The sequence below is a fragment of the Helianthus annuus genome, chromosome 13 (genome assembly GCF_002127325.2).
Source record: "Helianthus annuus cultivar XRQ/B chromosome 13, HanXRQr2.0-SUNRISE, whole genome shotgun sequence".
In the NCBI taxonomy this organism is placed as follows: Eukaryota; Viridiplantae; Streptophyta; class Magnoliopsida; order Asterales; family Asteraceae; genus Helianthus; species Helianthus annuus.
In genome coordinates, this window is record NC_035445.2 from 88721206 (window position 1) to 88739988 (window position 18783).

General features: G+C 37.1%; 1 protein-coding gene across 1 annotated transcript; it reads right to left on the bottom strand.

Annotated features, from left to right (window-relative positions):
• Positions 1 to 15867: 15867 nt before the first annotated feature.
• Positions 15868 to 18732, bottom strand: LOC110901257 (probable polygalacturonase At3g15720). The gene is made up of 9 exons (XM_022148096.1): positions 18625 to 18732; positions 17523 to 17675; positions 17405 to 17434; positions 17285 to 17290; positions 17009 to 17216; positions 16840 to 16921; positions 16373 to 16481; positions 16169 to 16291; positions 15868 to 16089 (listed from the first exon to the last, which is right to left on the bottom strand). The coding sequence occupies exons 1-9, from the start codon at positions 18730 to 18732 to the stop codon at positions 15868 to 15870; spliced, it is 1041 nt and encodes a 346-aa protein (XP_022003788.1).
• Between the last annotated feature and the right edge of the window lie 51 nt (positions 18733 to 18783).

Sequence of the window (18783 nt, forward strand, 5' to 3'; positions counted from 1 at the left end):
ATGATTTTTTTTTGTTTTGAATGTTAAAAATTTAGAAAATCGAATAGAGGTTTAGTTTTAATGTATGTACCAAAGGATTTTTTTTCTATAAGTTTAAATATCTGTTTGGATATCCGAATCCGTATCCGAAATTTCGGATATCTGAAAATCGGATATCCGAAAATTTCGTACGGATTCGGATATTAATCTTCACTATCCGAAACATTTGGATATTATCCGAAACTGGATAATCTGATATTGAACGCCCCTATAGCGAAGCATTGTCGTTGCAACAGCCTATCGCAGCGACATATGCACTTGTAGCGATGACAAATGTTGTCGCTATAGGCTTTGATTGTTGTAGTGTACATTGTCCAACAACAATTGGAGATGCTCTAGTATATAGATCCAGCGTAGGATTAAGGTATAATGAATAGAGGTAAAACATACAAAAGACAAGAAACTAAAAAAGCTCTTTATCAATATTCTTCAAAGTCTCTTCAAAGCTGGGAAAGAGGCTTCTGTATCCTGATTTGTGCCTTGAAAGCTACCACAAAAGATTGTGGTAGAATTTAAACAAATTCTTTGACCAACTCTTCTTAAATAATAATAAATGCTTGTAAATATCTGAGATGCAACGTATGTAATTCACAAGGACTTCATAACATAAAGCTTAATAAAGCGCTGATAGAACATATTTTAGACATAAATGGTCTTAAAGGGTGATTAATATTCCCAACACAACGTAGATGATGGATTGTGTTGTTTCAACAAAGGTTCTAAATTACTAATACTTTTGTTCCTCTAGCATTTTTTTAACCTTTGAGATGTGAATTATTTAAGTAGCATAGATGAGAAGATGCTCGAGATGTATTGTATATATTCCATTTATGTGTAAGAACAGTTAATCACATTATAATTGGTCCAAACATGCTACTCTGAATGGATTACTATATGATATGTGTCAGTGGAAATATGTTAGTAATTTTAGTGTTACCGACATGTATTTTAGGGTATTGAAATAACTTGTTCATCAACGAAGTACTATTAGAGATTAAACGAGTTATGTGACGCGGGAATGCGAATTCAAACTAATCCTAGTATTATTTGAGTTTATTATCTATATAATTTATATAGCCTTGTAATTAACAACTGGATTGTTATATTATCAATGTTTTGGGCTTGGTTATTTTAGAAATTAAAGTTATTATATGTTGTTTTATTTAAAAGTCCATTACAATATAGTAGTCCGCAAATCTTGAATTGGTTTTAGTACACAACAAAATAAACCCACACTATGATTACCCAGAAACCTAAACACAACCCTCCTTCCCCAAAAAAAAAAAAAAAAAAAAAAAAAAAAAAAAAAACCTAAACCCCACCCCCCCAAAACCTAAAAAACCTAACCACCACCCCACCCACAAAAACCTAAAAAAACCTAAACCCCCACCCCCCAAAAACCTAAACCGCCCACCCACCCCTCCCAAGCTAAATGCTAAATACTAAACACTAAAGCTAAATCACACAACTAAATGCTAAAAAAATTATTTCTTTTACTTAAATCGTGACTTTAACAACAACAAAAAATTTATTATAAATAAAAAGTTGCGATTGTTAACGAAAAATTAAAAAAAATGTGTGTTTTTAAGTAGTTTTGGTTGTGTTCACATTGGTTCTCGCAGTAAAAGGGGTTCATTGCCATGTATATATATGTATAGGGGAAGGTTCTATACAATAAACTACATATTGCGAGAACATGCAAAACACAATAAATTACCCATTTTTCCAACCATGAAAACCTAAAAAGTAAATGTAAATATTACCAATGTAAGATTTATTGTTTTTCACGCGATAAATCAAAACAAAATATGGAATTTTTTCAGTTTTTATATAACCTACACATATGTAGGTTATGTGTACGTTAAATTACCTACATGTATGTTGGATACGTGTAGGTAAAAATATATGGTTTTTATGTATATATAATACACATACAGATGTAAGAAACATAAAATTTAAAAAACATGAAACTTAAATCCCAAAATTTAGTGATTTACAGTTGCTCTTTTTGTTCTCGTAATAATTACTGTTCTGTCATGATCCTCATCCTATATGTGTGTATATATATATATATATATATATATATATATATAGGAGTTTGTTAACGTCCAATGGGCCTTAACATACGATGCATACGCGATGAGAATTCTGCACGTTATAAACCTCAAAAACGAAATCTCGCATGTTGAAACCCATAAATCCCGCATGTTGAAAACATAAATCACGGATATCACACAAACTCGGAAGACTTCACATACTCGAAAGACTTCATTCCTTCAACAGGTGTGATTATGTTTTCAAAATGTGTAATTTTACAGCGTACGCTGGTATGTTAAGTAGTATTGTATTTTACACTATATATATATATATATATATATATATATATATATATAAGTGAACACGATACATTTTAAATTTTGAAACGAGACTTGTGTATCGAAAACACATAACTTATTATACATGTTACATATATTTGTAATGTTCTTTAGATTCAAGGACGAGAACCTTCAAGCTGAATCCATGCGGGGCATGGAGAAGCAACTTGTAGCCAAGTCTGACGGTATTCGCTATTTCATGGAGCGAATATGGGTCCCTTTTCATGGTAATCTAAGAGAACTTGTGTTGGACGAAGCACACAAGTCTCGATACTCCGTTCATCTGGGTTTTAATATGATGTATCAGGATCTGAAAATCTTGTACTGGTGGCCGAACATGAAAGCTAACATAGCGACATATGTGAGCATATGCTTGACTTGCACGAAAGTCAAAAGTGGAATACCAAAAATCGTCTGGAACCAGAGCTACCCATGTGGAAATGGAAACAAATTTCCATGGATTTCAGCACCGATTTACCCAAAACTCAAAACGGAAACGATACCACTTGGGTGATCGTTGACCGTCTGACCAAATCTGCACACTTCCTTGCGATAAAGGAAACTGACAAGTTTTCATGACTTGCCAGCATCTACTTGAAGGAAGTAGTTTCTAGGCACGGGGTGCCGACTTCCGTTATCTCTGATCGCAGTCCACGTTACGCGTCCGATTAGTGGTAAGCTATGCACAAATCATTCGGCTCACATCTAGACATGAGCACCGCCTATCATCCTCAAACGGATGGTCAAAGTGAACGAACCATCCAGACGCTTTAGGACATGCTGCGAGCATGTGTGATCGATTTTGGTAACAGTTGGGAAAGACATCTGCCTTTGGTAGAGTTTTCCTACAACAACAGTAACCACCCTAGCACTCAGGCAGCTCCGTTCGAGGCGTTGTACGGATGAAAATGTAGATCTCCTCTTTGTTGGGCTGAGGTTGGAGACAACCAAATCACGGGTCTAGAACTCATACTCGAAACTACTGAGAAGATTGTTCAAATCAAAAATCGTATGGTGGCAGCTCGTGATCGCAAAAAAAAAAAAAGCTACGCCGATAGGCATAGGAAACCCTTGGACGCCGTGGGCGACCAGGTGCTATTGAAAGTCTCACCTTGGAAGGGTGTGGTTTGTTTTGGGAAACAAGGCAAGCTCAACCCACGTTATGTTAGGCCGTTCAAGATTTTGGAAAGAATCGCTAAGGTGGCTGACATGGGTGTGGGTGTATAAAACACGATATACTAATATCACTCTACACACACGTTATTGCAAGTGCACCCATCGCGGACGTAGTATAGTGATGGCAAGATACCGTGGTCGTCCAAGGACACAAGAGCTTTTAATACCAGCTTATCATTAACATCTAATCTAAGCAAACTTTGATAAAAAGGTTTCAAAACAATAAAAAGACAAAATAAAAAGCAAAAATAAAATATAAGAAAAAACAAATAGACAAGAAGGAATCACTTGGTTCCAAGTCCTCTTTTATATATCCTTTTAATGATTTCCGCACTTTGGGCATTTTAAGAGTTTGTCTTTAAGTTATAGTAGTATGCCCCCTTCCAGGCAGCGTTACCCTCAACCTATTAGTCTTAGTCAACAGGAATACAGTCCGCAAGGTCGGATTATTGAAGGATATTTAAGTAAGTTATTAATGCGAAATGTGGTAGGCCCCTTCCACGCAGCATTACCCTCAACCCGTTTGTCGCAACCCCCGACCCCTACCCCGGGAGCGGAATACATCAGGACCGTAGTTAGGAAATATTTTTATTAGAGTTAAACACCAGACTTTTTATATTAGTAAATCATTGCGGTAAAACCCAAGTTGATTTGACAGTACATTTATAGGGATAAACCCTATTTATTGAAAACAAAAACTCCTTTTTATTTAGATAACTTTTATAGCCACTTTTCCAAGCCTTCAGTGCTCTCCAGCTGGCTTCTGTTGGCTTTCATATTGTGTTACCTGAAACGCGTTTTAAAAACATTTTATCAGCAGGCAAGTACATTCCATTTTGTAAAGCATCAGTTATTTACACATTATAGTATTAAGGGCGATTACAATGTTTATATCTACACAATTACTCGGTCAATACGTGTCACTCGACGGATCTGTGACTATGGTCATATCACACATTGGATACCCGTGCCCAATTGTGAAGGTTATCAAGTACTGTATACAAACCCCATAATACTGGCAGCAATTGTAGAATTACAAAGACATAATCATTGTAATTGTATTTGAAAACATTTGATGTTTTGGTAAAGTATTTTGACTCACAAAAATGTACTCTCAAATAGTGAGAAAAGTGAATGTACTTACATTGTTGACTTAGGTGATACTACTATAGCTTCCTGGTGATTCTCCTGGTTATTATCTATTAAAATTAAACAATGCACACGTGTTAGTAAAATAACCCAAATTACATTAACCCTACAACTCGAGACAGAACTCCAATGACTAAGTCAGGCAGAGCCTTGACATGCATTACGAAGCCCTAGATCAATCGAGTGTAACACGAGACAGAATTCCAACGACTGAGTCGGGCAGAGCCGACATGCGTTACGGAATCCTAAATCGATTTTGTTGGGTAATAGCAGGGTTATATTACTTACAACGAGGTAGAGCTTCGCTTTATAGTGGGTATTATGCCCGGGTATAATTTCTACCTACAAAATATTGAGAGAGAATTTGATTTCTGAACGACTGAACAAATGAGCTCGAGCCCTCCATTTATAGGCTGATCGGACACTCTTTCGCGCCTCGCGAGAGATTTGGTTAAGGCCTTCGCGGCCCGCGAGAGCCTAAAAGGCGGCCATAGGCTTGTCGAGTCAAAGGCCTAGCCCTACCGAGTCACTAGACACGTGGCGGACTTGTGTGGCCGGCAAGTTAACTAGCTCGCACCCCGCGAAAGACCAAGGGGTCTGGGTCGCGGCCCGTGAGCGAATCCCAAACTTGGTTTTCTTTGAATTTTATAAGTATAGGGGTAGTTCGGGCTCGTTTCTCGCGTGCGAGGTATATTTAGGAACGTTTAGGGTCACATTAAGGGTTCTAGGAGGGTTGTTATATCCTCCCCACCTTGTTTTAGATCTCGTCCGCGAGGTCTACTGGAACAGGTGTAGGTATTTCCTTTGCCTTTCTGACTCGAATTCCCAAGTGTATTTTGGTCCTCTTTTGGAATCCCATTTCACTTTGACCAGAACTAGTCTCTTGTGTTTGAGGTTCTTGATTTTTCTATCCTCAATCTGAACGGGTTTCTCGATAAACTTAGGTTTCTCATTTACCACTATGTCCTTACGAGGTATCACTAATGATTCATCTGCTAAGCATTTCTTGAGATTACATACATGAAACACATCATGTATTCCTGCCATTTCCTCTGGCAGTTGTAGCTGATACGCTACGGGTCCTATTCTTCTAAAAATCTCAAAAGGACCAATATACCTGGGGCTTAGCTTTCCTCTTTTAACGAATATGACTGCTCCTTTCCATGATCTCGTGCTGCTTTTAGTCTTTCCTTGACTTGAATTATCTTATGTGTTGTTTCTTGTACTATCTCTAGTACAGATAATTGCTTCTCTCCAATTTCTGCCTAACAGACTGGAGTTCTACACTTTCATCCATAAAGTGCTTCAAATGGTGCAGCATTAATGCTAGTATGATAGTTGTTATTGTAGGAAAATTCTATTAACGGTAAATGGTCATCCCAATTTCCTCCGAAATCAATTACATAGGCACTAAGCATATCCTCCATCGTCTGGATTGTCCTTTCGCTTTGTCCGTCCATCTGTGGATGATAAGTTGTGCTTAAATTTAACCTGGTTCCCATTGCTTTTTGGAAACTTGTCCAAAAATGAGAAGTAAAACGGCTATCTCTATCAGATACAATAAATAAAGGAATTCATGTAATGAAACTATTTCATTTACATATAGCTTGGCTAACTGTTCCATACTGAAAGTTTCCATCATTGGTAAGAAATGAGCAGATTTGGTCAATCTGTCTACAATCACCCAGATTGTATCATTTCCTTTTCTTGTCTTGGGTAATATAGTAACAAAGTCCATTGTTATTTATTCCCATTTCCATATTTGCATCTCTAGCTGTTGGAATAGTCTTGAGGGTTTCTAATGGTCAGCTTTAACTTGTGAACAAGTTAAACATTTAGCAACATAGTTTGCTATATCCTTTTTCATTCCTATCCACCGGAAATTCTTTCTTAGATCTTGATACATCTTATTACTTCCGGGATGTATCGTATACTTCGACTTATGAGCTTCTTCTAGAATTCTATGGCGTAGGTGTCCTTGTTTAGGTATCCACATCCTTTTCTTATGGAACTTCCAAATTCCATCTGTTCCTTGTTTTAATTACTTAATCATTCCTTTTAAACTTTTAGCATCATCCTTGACTGTTGTTTCCTGTACTTCTCTAATTTGATCATTTAAATCTACAAGTAGATTTAACCTGAGAGAACATACTCGTTTCGGCTTTTCATGACACTTTCGACTTAAAGCATCAGCTACTACATTAGCTTTCCCAGCATGATATTGGATATCACAATCATAATCACTAAGAATTTCCATCCAGCGTCTCTATCTCATATTTAATTCTTTTTGCCCAAAAATATACCTTGAACTCTTATGATCGGTAAAGACAACAAATTTATTTCCATATAAATAGTGTCTCCAAATCTTTAGGGCAAACACTATGGCTCCTAATTCTAGATCATGGGTTGTATAATTCTCTTCATGTTTCTTAAGTTGTCTAGAGGCATAAGCTATAACCTTTTGATGTTGCATCAACACACATCCATATCCTAGCTTAGACGCATCACAATAGACTATAAAGTCTTCAGTTCCCTCTGGTAATGCGAGTATGGGTGTGTTGGTTAACCTTTGCTTAAGAATCTTAAAAGCTTCTTCCTGTTTTGGTCCCCATTCAAACTTAACTGATTTGCAGGTCAGTTTAGTCAAAGGAATGGCTATTCTAGAAAAATCTCGGATAAACCGTCTATAATATCCTGCCAGTCCAAGAAAACTTCTTACTTCCGTTGGTGATTCAGGGACTTTCCATTTAGTAATTGCATTGATCTTTGTGGGATCCACATGAATTCATTCATGATTAACCAGGTGTCCAAGGAATTGCACTTCTTGTAACCAAAATTCACATTTTGAGAATTTAGCATAAAGCTTCTCCTTTCTCAACAATGTTAGAAGTGTATGCAGATGCGCTGCATGTTCCTCATTACTCTTAAAGAAAATTAGAATATCATCTATAAAGACAATTATGAATTTATCCAGGTATGATTTACATATCCGGTTCATCATGTTCATAAATGCGGCTGGGGAATTGGTTAAATCAAATGGCATGACGGTAAATTCATAATGACCGTACCTAGTTTTGAAAGCAGTTTTAGGAATGTCCTTTTCCTGTACTTTCAGTTGATGATATCCTGAGCGTAAAACGATCTTAGGAAAGAATCGAGCTCCTTGAAGTTGATCGAACAGGTCATCGATTCTCGGTAGTGGGTACCGATTCTTAATCGTAACCTTGTTCAAGTCTCGATAATCAATGCACATACGCATCGATCCGTCTTTTTTCTTAACGAACAACACCGGTGCTCCCCACGGTGATGAAATTGGTTGTATAAAACCTTTGTCAAGAAGTTCGTCCAATTGTTTCTTTAGTTCCTGCATCTCCGTTGGTGCTAATCGATATGGTGCCTTGGCAATCGGTGTCGTTCCTGGTATTAGGTGAATTCTATATTCTATCTCTCTATCAGGCGGTAATCCAGGTAACTCTTCTGGAAAAACGTCCGAGAATTTAGATATTACCAGGATATCTTTTAATTTTTTTCCTTTAGTATTAACGATTATAGAAATCATATATACTGTTCCTCCTTTCCTTTCTTAACTTGCGGCTTTCATCATAGAGATGAATTTTGTCGATCTGGTTGGCTTATCTCCTTTGATTGTGATCTTTTTACCATTTGGTGTACTTACTTGTACTGACTTTTGATCACATAGAATACTGGCATGATTGGCTACCAACCAATCCATTCCTAATACAACATCAAATCCAGCTAGATTCATTGGGTAAAGATTACCAAAGAAATGATGGTTTACGATTTCTATTCTTGCTCCCTGCAAGATTTCACTTATCTTAATGGATTCTTCGTTTGCTGTCTCTACCAGACAATCTTGTTGAAGTTTGGCTAAGGGTTGCTTGAGAAGTTTGTAGAAAGAAGTACAGAGTCAAACAATACTTTGGCAAATATATTATTAACTAAGAACGTACCGGCAATCACATCCGGAATCATCTTGGCTTCCTCAGCTGTTAGAACAAATGCTCTCTTATTTTTCTTAGGAGCTTCAGTTGTCTTAGCCTTTTGGTTGTGGCTAGAGCTAGTTTCGGACAGTTTGGTTTGATGTGACCAACCTCTCTACAATTGTAGCATATCCTGGCATTAGCCTTTCTCCTACAATCTTCCTCCTTTTGTCCTGGGTACTTGCAAAAGTTGCAGGACACAACACACTTTCCTGAGTGCTTTTTACAAAACTTACAGTAGGGTGCCGAAGAACCTGTTCCTTTTCCACGGTAGGATTTACCGTAGCAAAATTCCTGGGTAAGTTTTTGAGCTAGGTTCTTTCTCTGCTTTTCCTCTTGTGTACGTACCAATTCGTCAGTCAGGGTATTGGCTAGTTCTACTGCTTCTTTTATGGTTTAGAGACTAGCTGCCTTGACTACGTGTCTAATCTCACTAATTAATCCCCAAATATAATGGGAGATTAACACTGGTTCAGGTGAGGCTAAAGTTGGCACTATCCTAGCATATTCGAAGAATATGGTAGTGTAACCTTTGCAGTCTATTCAAGTCATTCTAAGATTTAGGAACTTATTGGCGATTTGTTCTTTCTCATTAGGAGGACAAAATTTTCTTTCAACCATTTCCTTAAAGTTGTTCCATTTCATATTATAAACTCTGTCACTTCCCCTAGACTGGGGAATAGTATTCCACCATTCTAAGGCTGCATTTTTTTGAAAAGATTAGAAGCAAACATAATCTTATCTTCCTTTGCACATTTACTTATTTTTATGACTGCTTCTGTCTTTTCTATCCAACATAAGGCTGCAATGGCTCCTTCATTGCCTAAGAATTCTATTGGTTTGCAAGCCAAGAATTCTTTATAAGAACAACCGTAAGAGACGGTTCTTCTTCTTTTAGGAATTGGAGCTTGGATAATAGGTCCGTTATTATCGTTCATACTGTGACTTGGTTCAGTGTGTTGGCGTTTAACTTCCATTTGCAGATTTATTATTTTCTGCTTCCTTAACAGTCTTAATAATATAAGGCATAGCATCTATAATTCCTTGTGTTACTATATGTTGGATGGCACTGTTATATATTTGGTTTCCGTTATCCTCATTATTCTGGTTTTTCTTATTTACTTCCTTGTCCATCTGAATTGGAAATATTTAGCAAGTATTAATTATCACATGATAAATTTAGTACAATATTTATACACAATCACGCAAACAATTTGATCAAAAACGTCGATCATTGCGAATTTTACTCTTTTCTTTATATACATATATGCATCAGTTACATACTACAACTGGAATTCAAATATACTAGTAGTTATGCATCCGTATCTAATATATATATATATATATATATATATATATGAGTAAATTACAAGTTTTGTCCTTTACCTATATCCCATTTTTCAGGCGGTGTCCTTTTGCGCAAAAGTGGACAAGTTTTGTACTTTATGTTTCAAAATCTTGCACGTTATGCCCTTTAGGCCTAACCCAGTTAAATTTTACAGTTATGTTAAGTCATATGCAATGCATATGAGGGTAATTTAGTCTTTTGCCCTATATATATATATATATTAAATTTAAAAAACAATCTCTCCCTAAATACACACACCCCTCTTATCTCTGTTCCCCCTCTAGTTCTCTCTCCAAGGTAAACATAATTTCCGGTCGCCACCAACACCGCCCACCTGCCGCCGATCTCCGCCACCACCAGCTCTCACCTGCCATTAACGTTAACTACCAACACCGGAAAACAACCTTCCCCTCTCACCACCACCACCACCACTACGTCATTCCTACCTTGATACAATGGATGTGGTAGTGATGGTGGGTTTTAAGTGGGTAATTGACTCAGATCTGAGACGGTGTTTGGGATTTCAACGGATTTCCGGAACCGGATACGAAGTTGAAACAGATCTATGTTCATTTGAAATAATTTTGTCTATTCCGTTTCACACTCGGTGTTCAAATCCGGCTCCGTCTCTATCGAATATGTCGTGGTTGGTCCGATCCGCCGTCTATCGTTGGTTCTGTTTGGAATCTGCAAGGATTAGGCTTCTCCATGATACCTATATCACACACACTTTGTTCCTAGTAAGAATCATAAAGTCTCTGAACATGGGTGTCAAAATTGGTGTGTATATCTGAATAATTTTGATTTTTTGTAGTAGAGAAATGTGGTGATCAATCTGATTAGATGAACACAAGTTAGAAAGGGCTGCTAGAGAAGTCAAAGAAAGGCTAGATAGTAGATTGAGAAGCAATTTAAAACAAGAAATTAAACAATATATATTTTTATGGATATAGATGTTCATGATTCTAGAAGTTACAACATAACAGTTGAATTTGAGATTGAAATTGAAATCCAAATAAAAAATTGAAAATGGTGTGGGTTGGTGGTAGTGACGACAGCAGGTGGTGAAGCAATATGAAATTAAGAGGGAATTGAAAGGGGTGAGGGGGAATGACCATTTACCCTCATGTGCCTTGCACATGAGGTATTTTAGTTAAGAATTCTAACCTGGTTTGGCCTAAAGGACAAAACTTGCAAGATTTTGAAACATAAAGGACACCACCTGTCAACTTTTTGCCTAAAGGACAACGCCAAAGATAAAGGACAAAACTTGTAATTTACTCTCTCTCTCTCTCTCTCTCTCTATATATATATATATATATATATATATATATATATATATATATATATATAGGTTCAGGATTTAGAGAAAATGGTGAAAAGTGTGAGAACAGTTATGGATCGTCAGTTTTAAACAATCTATGGACTAGATGACGCGGTGGCGTTTTTGTAAATAACATCACTTTTATTACTGTGGCGCGCTTCATTAAGGGTAAAAAAGTCTTTTGACATCTCTACACAAAACGTCATCTAATGAAATAAAACGCCATTAAAATTACCGCCTTAACCCTACAATAGCACACACCATCCTAAATCTAAAAGATCCATTAGATATAAAACGCCAAACTTAATGGTAATAAAATCCCGTCTAAAAAACCGCAAAAAAAATATCCTATATATACAACATCTCAGACCTTCCATTAAAACACACAAAAACCCAAACGCCATATTTAATATATACCATTCATCTTAGAAATGCCAAAAAACCCAAACATCAAATATCCTCTAAACCAAAACGTTTATTTGAAATTCACTTTAGTTGTCGGTAAGGTTTCGCTCAATGTAATGGACAAAATCCTTAAGTGATAATATTGTCCATTTCATTGAGTAAAATCTTATCGACTTTATCCTCAACTTCCCTCCAATTTATAACGCCAAAACATACAAAAACATTATTGAGGTTTGTTGTCAATAAAGTTTAGCTATATGGGGTGGACAACATTGTCAGACATCTTTCTTAACTGAGGATTAACAATGTTGTCCATCTCATACAGCAAAACATTATTGATTTTAGCATGATCAAATTTAGAGGTTTAAGGTACTTTTATTTAGTGGCGTTCTTTTCCTCGGTAAAACGCCAAAAAGTTAAAAAAATCAACCATCGTTCATTGGAAAGTCAAGATTGTTGGCTGAAGGATGTAAACTCAATAACATTACGACTACCACTACGACTACCACTACCACTACCACTACCACTACCACTACCACTACCACTACCACTACGACTATGACTACCACTACCACTACCACTACGACTACGACTACGACTACGACTACCACTACGACTACCACTACCACTACGACTACCACTACCACTACCACTACCACTACCACTACCACTACGACTACCACTACCACTACGACTACCACTACCACTACCACTACGACTACCACTACCACTACCACTACCACTACGACTACCACTACAACTACCACTACCACTACCACCACCAATACCACCACCACCACTACCACCACCACCATTACCACCACCACTACCACAACCACCACTACCACCACCACCACTACCACCACCACCACTACCACCACTACCACTACTACCACTACCACCACTACTACTACTACTACCACTACTACTACCACTACCACTACTACGACTACCACTACTACTACTACCACTACTACCACTACTACCACCACTACCACTACTACCAGCACTACCACTACTACCACCACTACCACTACTACCACCACTACCACTACTACCACCACTACCACCACCACCACCACTACCACTACCACTACTACCACTATCACTACACTACCACTGCTACCACTACGACTGCTACCACTACGACTGCGACCACTACGACTGCTACTACCACCACTGCTACCACTACCACCACTACCACCACTACCACCACTACCACCACTACCACCACCACCACCACCACTACTACTACTACCACCACTACTACCACCACTACTACCACCACTACTACTACTACCACTACTACCACTACTACCACTACTACCACTACCACCACTACCACCACTACCACCACCACTACCACCACTACTACTACTACCACCACTACTACCACCACTACCACTACCACTACCACTACCACTACCACTACCACTACCACTACCACTACCACTACCACTACCACTACCACTACCACTACTACTATTATTATTATTATGTTAGCATAGTTAGAGGCGTTTATCAAACTAACCGGCCGAGTATAAATGTAATCTCTGTATGAACATTATAATTCACCAAGATATTTTCAATTTAATATCCATATGCAGACTTCTCTATTTCTCTGCACCTATACATTCCTATCAAACACAGTTGCACATTCAGACTCGTATACGATGATGATGCTTCCGATGATAGAAGTATCACCGACTGCCGCTGTTAATATAGTGGTATCAGAGCCATGGTGGGAAATCGATGAAGATCGATCGATATTATACGATTCCGGGCACATCCGGATGAAGAACAAAAACAGAGGATACGAAGACGGAGACGAATTCAACCCCGATCGCACAATTCCGCGATCACGAATATTTACAAGAATGAAGCGAGAGATTCTAATGAAATTAGAAATCGAAATCGAGTTACTGGAACGAGAGACGGAAGAAAGACAAGAAGAAACAACGAAAATAGAAACGGGGGAGTTTAATTCTCACGGTAATGCAGATATGAAAGAAAAGGAGATGTTTGATGATCATGAGAATAGAGAGAAGGAACGAGAACAGGAATGGTCGAAAGAGAAAGAGAACCGAGATATCAAGAGAGGGACGAAGGATGAAGATATGAATGGAATGGAAATAGAGGATCATCAAAAGGATGAAAAAAATAACCAAGAAAAGATGGTTATAGCGACAGAAAAATGAATGTTAGCGACAAAAAGGAAATCACAATTGACATCGGATGTTAAAATGAAGAAAAGAATGATGCCAAAACGGCGGGATCAAAAAAGAAAGAAAGAATATCCAGATTTAGCAACCGCAGTTAGTGACAAAAGAAGAAAGATAGCCACAGAAGACAGATTAGCGACATAACGATTATTAGCGACAGAAGACCGATTAGCGACAGAACGATTATTAGCAACAAAAGACATATTAGCGACAGAACGATTTAGCTGCACTGAATTGGCATTACCGACGGTTCAAAGACTTTCAGCAACAAAATGGGAAATGAGCAACAATATTACTATACTCGGCATCACAAAACAATTCATGGCAGATCTATGGACGCATTATGATAAATTCAAAGAGAAGGCATTTTATCATCGACAAATCAACCAAGACGAGACGAGTCATTACGGATGCTAAGTTGATGTCAAACTAACTCGGCATCACAAAACAATTCATGGCTGATCTATGGACGCATTATATAAACATAGCATTAGGAATTTATTAATATTACTATTATTATTGTTATTATGTTAGCATAGTTAGAGGCGGTTATCAAACTAACTGGCCGAGTATAAATGTAATCTCTGTATGAACATTATAATTCACCAAGATATTTTCAATATAATATCCATATGCAAACTTCTCTATTTCTCTGTACGTATACATTCCTATCAAACACAGTTGCACATTCAAACACGTATACGATGATCATGTTTCCGATGATAGAAGTATCACCGACTTCTGCTGTTAATAATAAGGGTATGTGTCCCTAAGATTTTTATTTATTAGGAAGTATAGAAATAGATTATTTGGAGTTTATTTTTATGTTTTCTGTTTCTTACAAATTGTGAAACAACATGGATAAAGAATTTCAACGACTCCAACCCAAAGCGGATAAAGTCCACACAAGTATTCATTCAATCACACATTATACCAAAACTGCTGAAGTATGGAACTTTAGAGCTTGCATGATTTATCTCATTGGCAATTTCATTGTCTAATTACTGGTTAATTACGTTGCAAAATAATCAAAAGTAGTGGAGAGAGAAACACATATGGTTACATATGTTGGTTCAGGCCCCACTCACTACACACTCTAATTCACACACAAATACTTACGTATAAAATGTGTATAATTGGAAGAAGATATATGAACGGACTGTTCTATTAGAATGAATAATCGGTTACACAGAAACCTATGCATACATGAATTTAAATAGTAAATAACAAACAACCTAATTCTAACATTACGGCTAACGTGCATTAAATTAACCCACGTTCTCCATTTCTTTTGCATCACACCAACGACACCATTCAATCTCTAAAAAGTCGGTCAAATCATATACAACTTCTCACCCATGACACGTCAAACCCGTAGTGCTAAACCGTGACCCATAAACAGTCCGAAACATCAAGATTATACCAACAACATACCTGTCTTGTGTATCATATTCAAAACAATAGATAAAATGCGTTATGAGGTTCTCAACATATTACATATTAGTGGTTCTGAAATGATCACCAACCTCACATATTATATATATAATTATTAGGCAGAGTTATGTATCCTTTTAACTGAATTTACTTTTACCAGATTTTGAACAAACACTTCTAGTAATTGGAGAAGAGATTGGAAAAGGCCTTTATATTCCTCTGTGATATTATCTAAAGAGATATATATGTATTTTTCATTTCTGTTGTCCAAAGTTTCTCAGTTTTTAGAAGCTTTTAAAGCTTTAATCTCTAAACAACTTATTTCTCAAAGTAACTAGCTAGCTTTATAAAATCAAAAATCTGTAACTACTCCGATGTATGTGGCAGCCTGAATCTAATCACAGCTGATATTTGGAGTGGTATCAACAAATTCTCCTTGAGTGTTTTTGCAGTAAGCAAGATCTTCACCTCCAGTAATATGTATGTTGTTTGTCACGATATTAGTGCATTTGTGTATCTCACTGCAATTGAAAATAATCCCAAGCTTTGATGCTGAAGATCCGTATATATTCGTATATGTCACGTCGCTCACTTGTACTGCTTCTAATTCCGATGGCTAATACAGTTAAGAATAAATAATTACATGTCCATTACGAACTAAGAACTAGATTGTTGTTATAGAATACAAGACTTACCTGTAGTGGGCAAACAACATTTTCAGAATGGGGGCAGTAATGTTGATCAATTATGATTGGATTTTTGACATTAACAAGATTAATGTCCTGAAATCGGATCCCCTTAGCATACCCGGTCCCATTCTACGATACAAAGAAAGAAATTATATAAAATGGTGTTTTAAAATTTATTAGAGTGATGTATCAAATTATATGTAATATTACCGGTACTGTCTTGATTCGTAATCCATTTTTCGTTCCTGTGATGTTACAGTTTTGTACTAGTACTTGTTCAACGGTGTCATGACCCCCATTTTCCCCAAGGCTTCCGATGCTGCCAAAACACATACATTGGTACCAAGGATCGTTAGATGCTCTAAACCATGAAATAATTCAGACAAGCTTAAAAACTTTCGGGTTAATCGGTACTGTCTTGATTCCTAATATCATGATACGTATTGAATAGCAGGAAATTTTTGGGTTAATCGGTTCGTTTACGGGTCACGGGTCGGCACGTTATTGAGTCATGGGTCCAAAATACGGGTCATGTGTGAAGGATCAATAGAATGGATCAAGTTATAGAGCCGGGTATATACAACACCAGCTTTTATAATAGATAATAAACTCCGCTAACATATGTATTCAATCTAATTTGTGTTAAAATGATGATCAAGCAAAAAAGATTTTGGTACCTTATGCCATGACCAGGTCCACAGAACACATTTGTCACATTAATATCAACAACGCCACCATTGATAGCCACACAATCGTCACCTATTTATGTGTCTCGCAATAATTAAACAGTACATCGATCATAGATGAATGTTAGTCGCTATTAAGTAAGACGTATAAATTCTGTACCAGTTTGAATACTAGAGTCATGGATATTAACATGTGAGGAAGCACTGATGTCAATCCCATCAGTATTGGGGCTGTTTTCGGGTGCTATGATTTGAAGATTTCCGATATCAGCATCTTGGCATTCCTTAATACTAATATGAAGAGATGGGCTGTTAATATGTGTTGTGTCTTTCAGACGAAGACCCGGGCACCCGATAAAATGTAAAGCCTAAAATGTATAATGAGTATCTATAAGGTTATAATTCCAGATAAATAAAAAGAAACCTAATCAGATACATTCTCCTATTGAGAATAAAAAAATCATAACAAATGCTTTAAATGACAATTCTTTTCAAGTTTATCTCTAATAACATTCATTATAATTCAACACTAAAATGGGAAAGGCAGATATCTTACTGTTGGACGATCACAAGTTTCAGTTTTCTCCTGCATGAAGAAACAATGAGTCCAGATCTTTTTATGCTAATTACTTGATGTGATATTAATGAAACCAAACTCGAATAAGAAACTTAACCTTTATTCCCCACCAGGCCAAGCCCTGCCCATCAATTTGGCCAGGTCCTTCAATGGTGAGTCCTTTAACAGATACGAAATATATCCAAAACCGTCTCTGTATACAATCTGTCCATCCATCGAGTGTTTTTGGGGCCGTGATAGCGCCCAAAAGCTACCAGTCAAAAAAGAAAAATAACATGTTCAGATTCTTTAGAAGTTATAAACAATTTAGGGGTGTTCGCCGATTTTGGTTTGAGGATCGTTACTGAGTTCATTTTTGATTTTCGCTCCAACAGAATAACCTGAATATAATTTTTAATTTATTTTTACCATAATTTCTTATGGGATTGGGCTAAATAATGTTGGACTTATATCGTTGGCATAATTCCGATAGAGTTTCAAGGGTGGAAAAGATTGGAGCCAAGAATCCAAAATCGGAAGAACAAAAAGATAGAGTTTGAATTTCAAGTTTAAAGGACAACTTCACGAGAAAACTCTTTTTTCGTGAAAAAACCTAAAAACCCCATACTATATCATATATGCACTATATCGTATACTACGTAGATACAATATATCTTGCATATATGTAATATGGAGTTTTTTTAGTTTTCTCATAGATGAGAGTTTTCTCGAGTTTTCTCATGGATGAGAATTTTCTCACCACGACTTTAAATGTTTTACGTTTATTGATTACGAGTTAGTTTGCTTACTAAATTAAGTGTTATTTATAGTGAGACTAGTTTTGTTCTAGTATAAACCGAAAAATTTTAATCATTTTTGGTGTGGCTTGTTATAACAAGGGTGTACATATTCACACACCTTATTCCCTAAATCCACACCCTTCTAGACGCCTCGTATAGCCCTATACGAGGCGTATAGGTTTGCTTTTCCCGACCAGCTTCTGCAACTCGTACAACGTCACATCAGTCAACATATACGGGGAGTCTAGCCCTGTACGAGGGGTCAATACGAGGGTACTTAGACGCCTCGTATAGGTCTATACGAGGCGTCTTGGGCTGACCGATTTGACTATGATGAGACTATGCCCGACATGACTTAAAGGCATACGGGGAGTAAAGACCTATACGAGGCCTCTTTAGCTCACATAAAATGCAACCTACAGTGCGTTCTTGGTCCACATCCGAGCATTCAATAAACAAACACTCACATTCTGTTTCTTCTTTTATTTGTATTTGCGTTCTTATCATCCCGGAGTGTTGAAATGTCATCATATTGGGACGGCAACTATATCTTCGGGCAGTATTCTAGCGAAAAGTGGG

Excerpts from the sequence above, each read along its gene's own strand:
- LOC110901257 (XM_022148096.1), bottom strand. The coding sequence starts at position 18,732 with ATGACATTTCAACACTCCGGGATGATAAGAACGCAAATACAAATAAAA. Across the intron at positions 17,435-17,522 it reads TGGCCTGGTGGGGAATAAAG|GAGAAAACTGAAACTTGTGA; the intron begins GTTAAGTTTCTT and ends TTCTTCATGCAG. Across the intron at positions 16,090-16,168 it reads ATGTTGTTTGCCCACTACAG|CCATCGGAATTAGAAGCAGT; the intron begins GTAAGTCTTGTA and ends TAACTGTATTAG.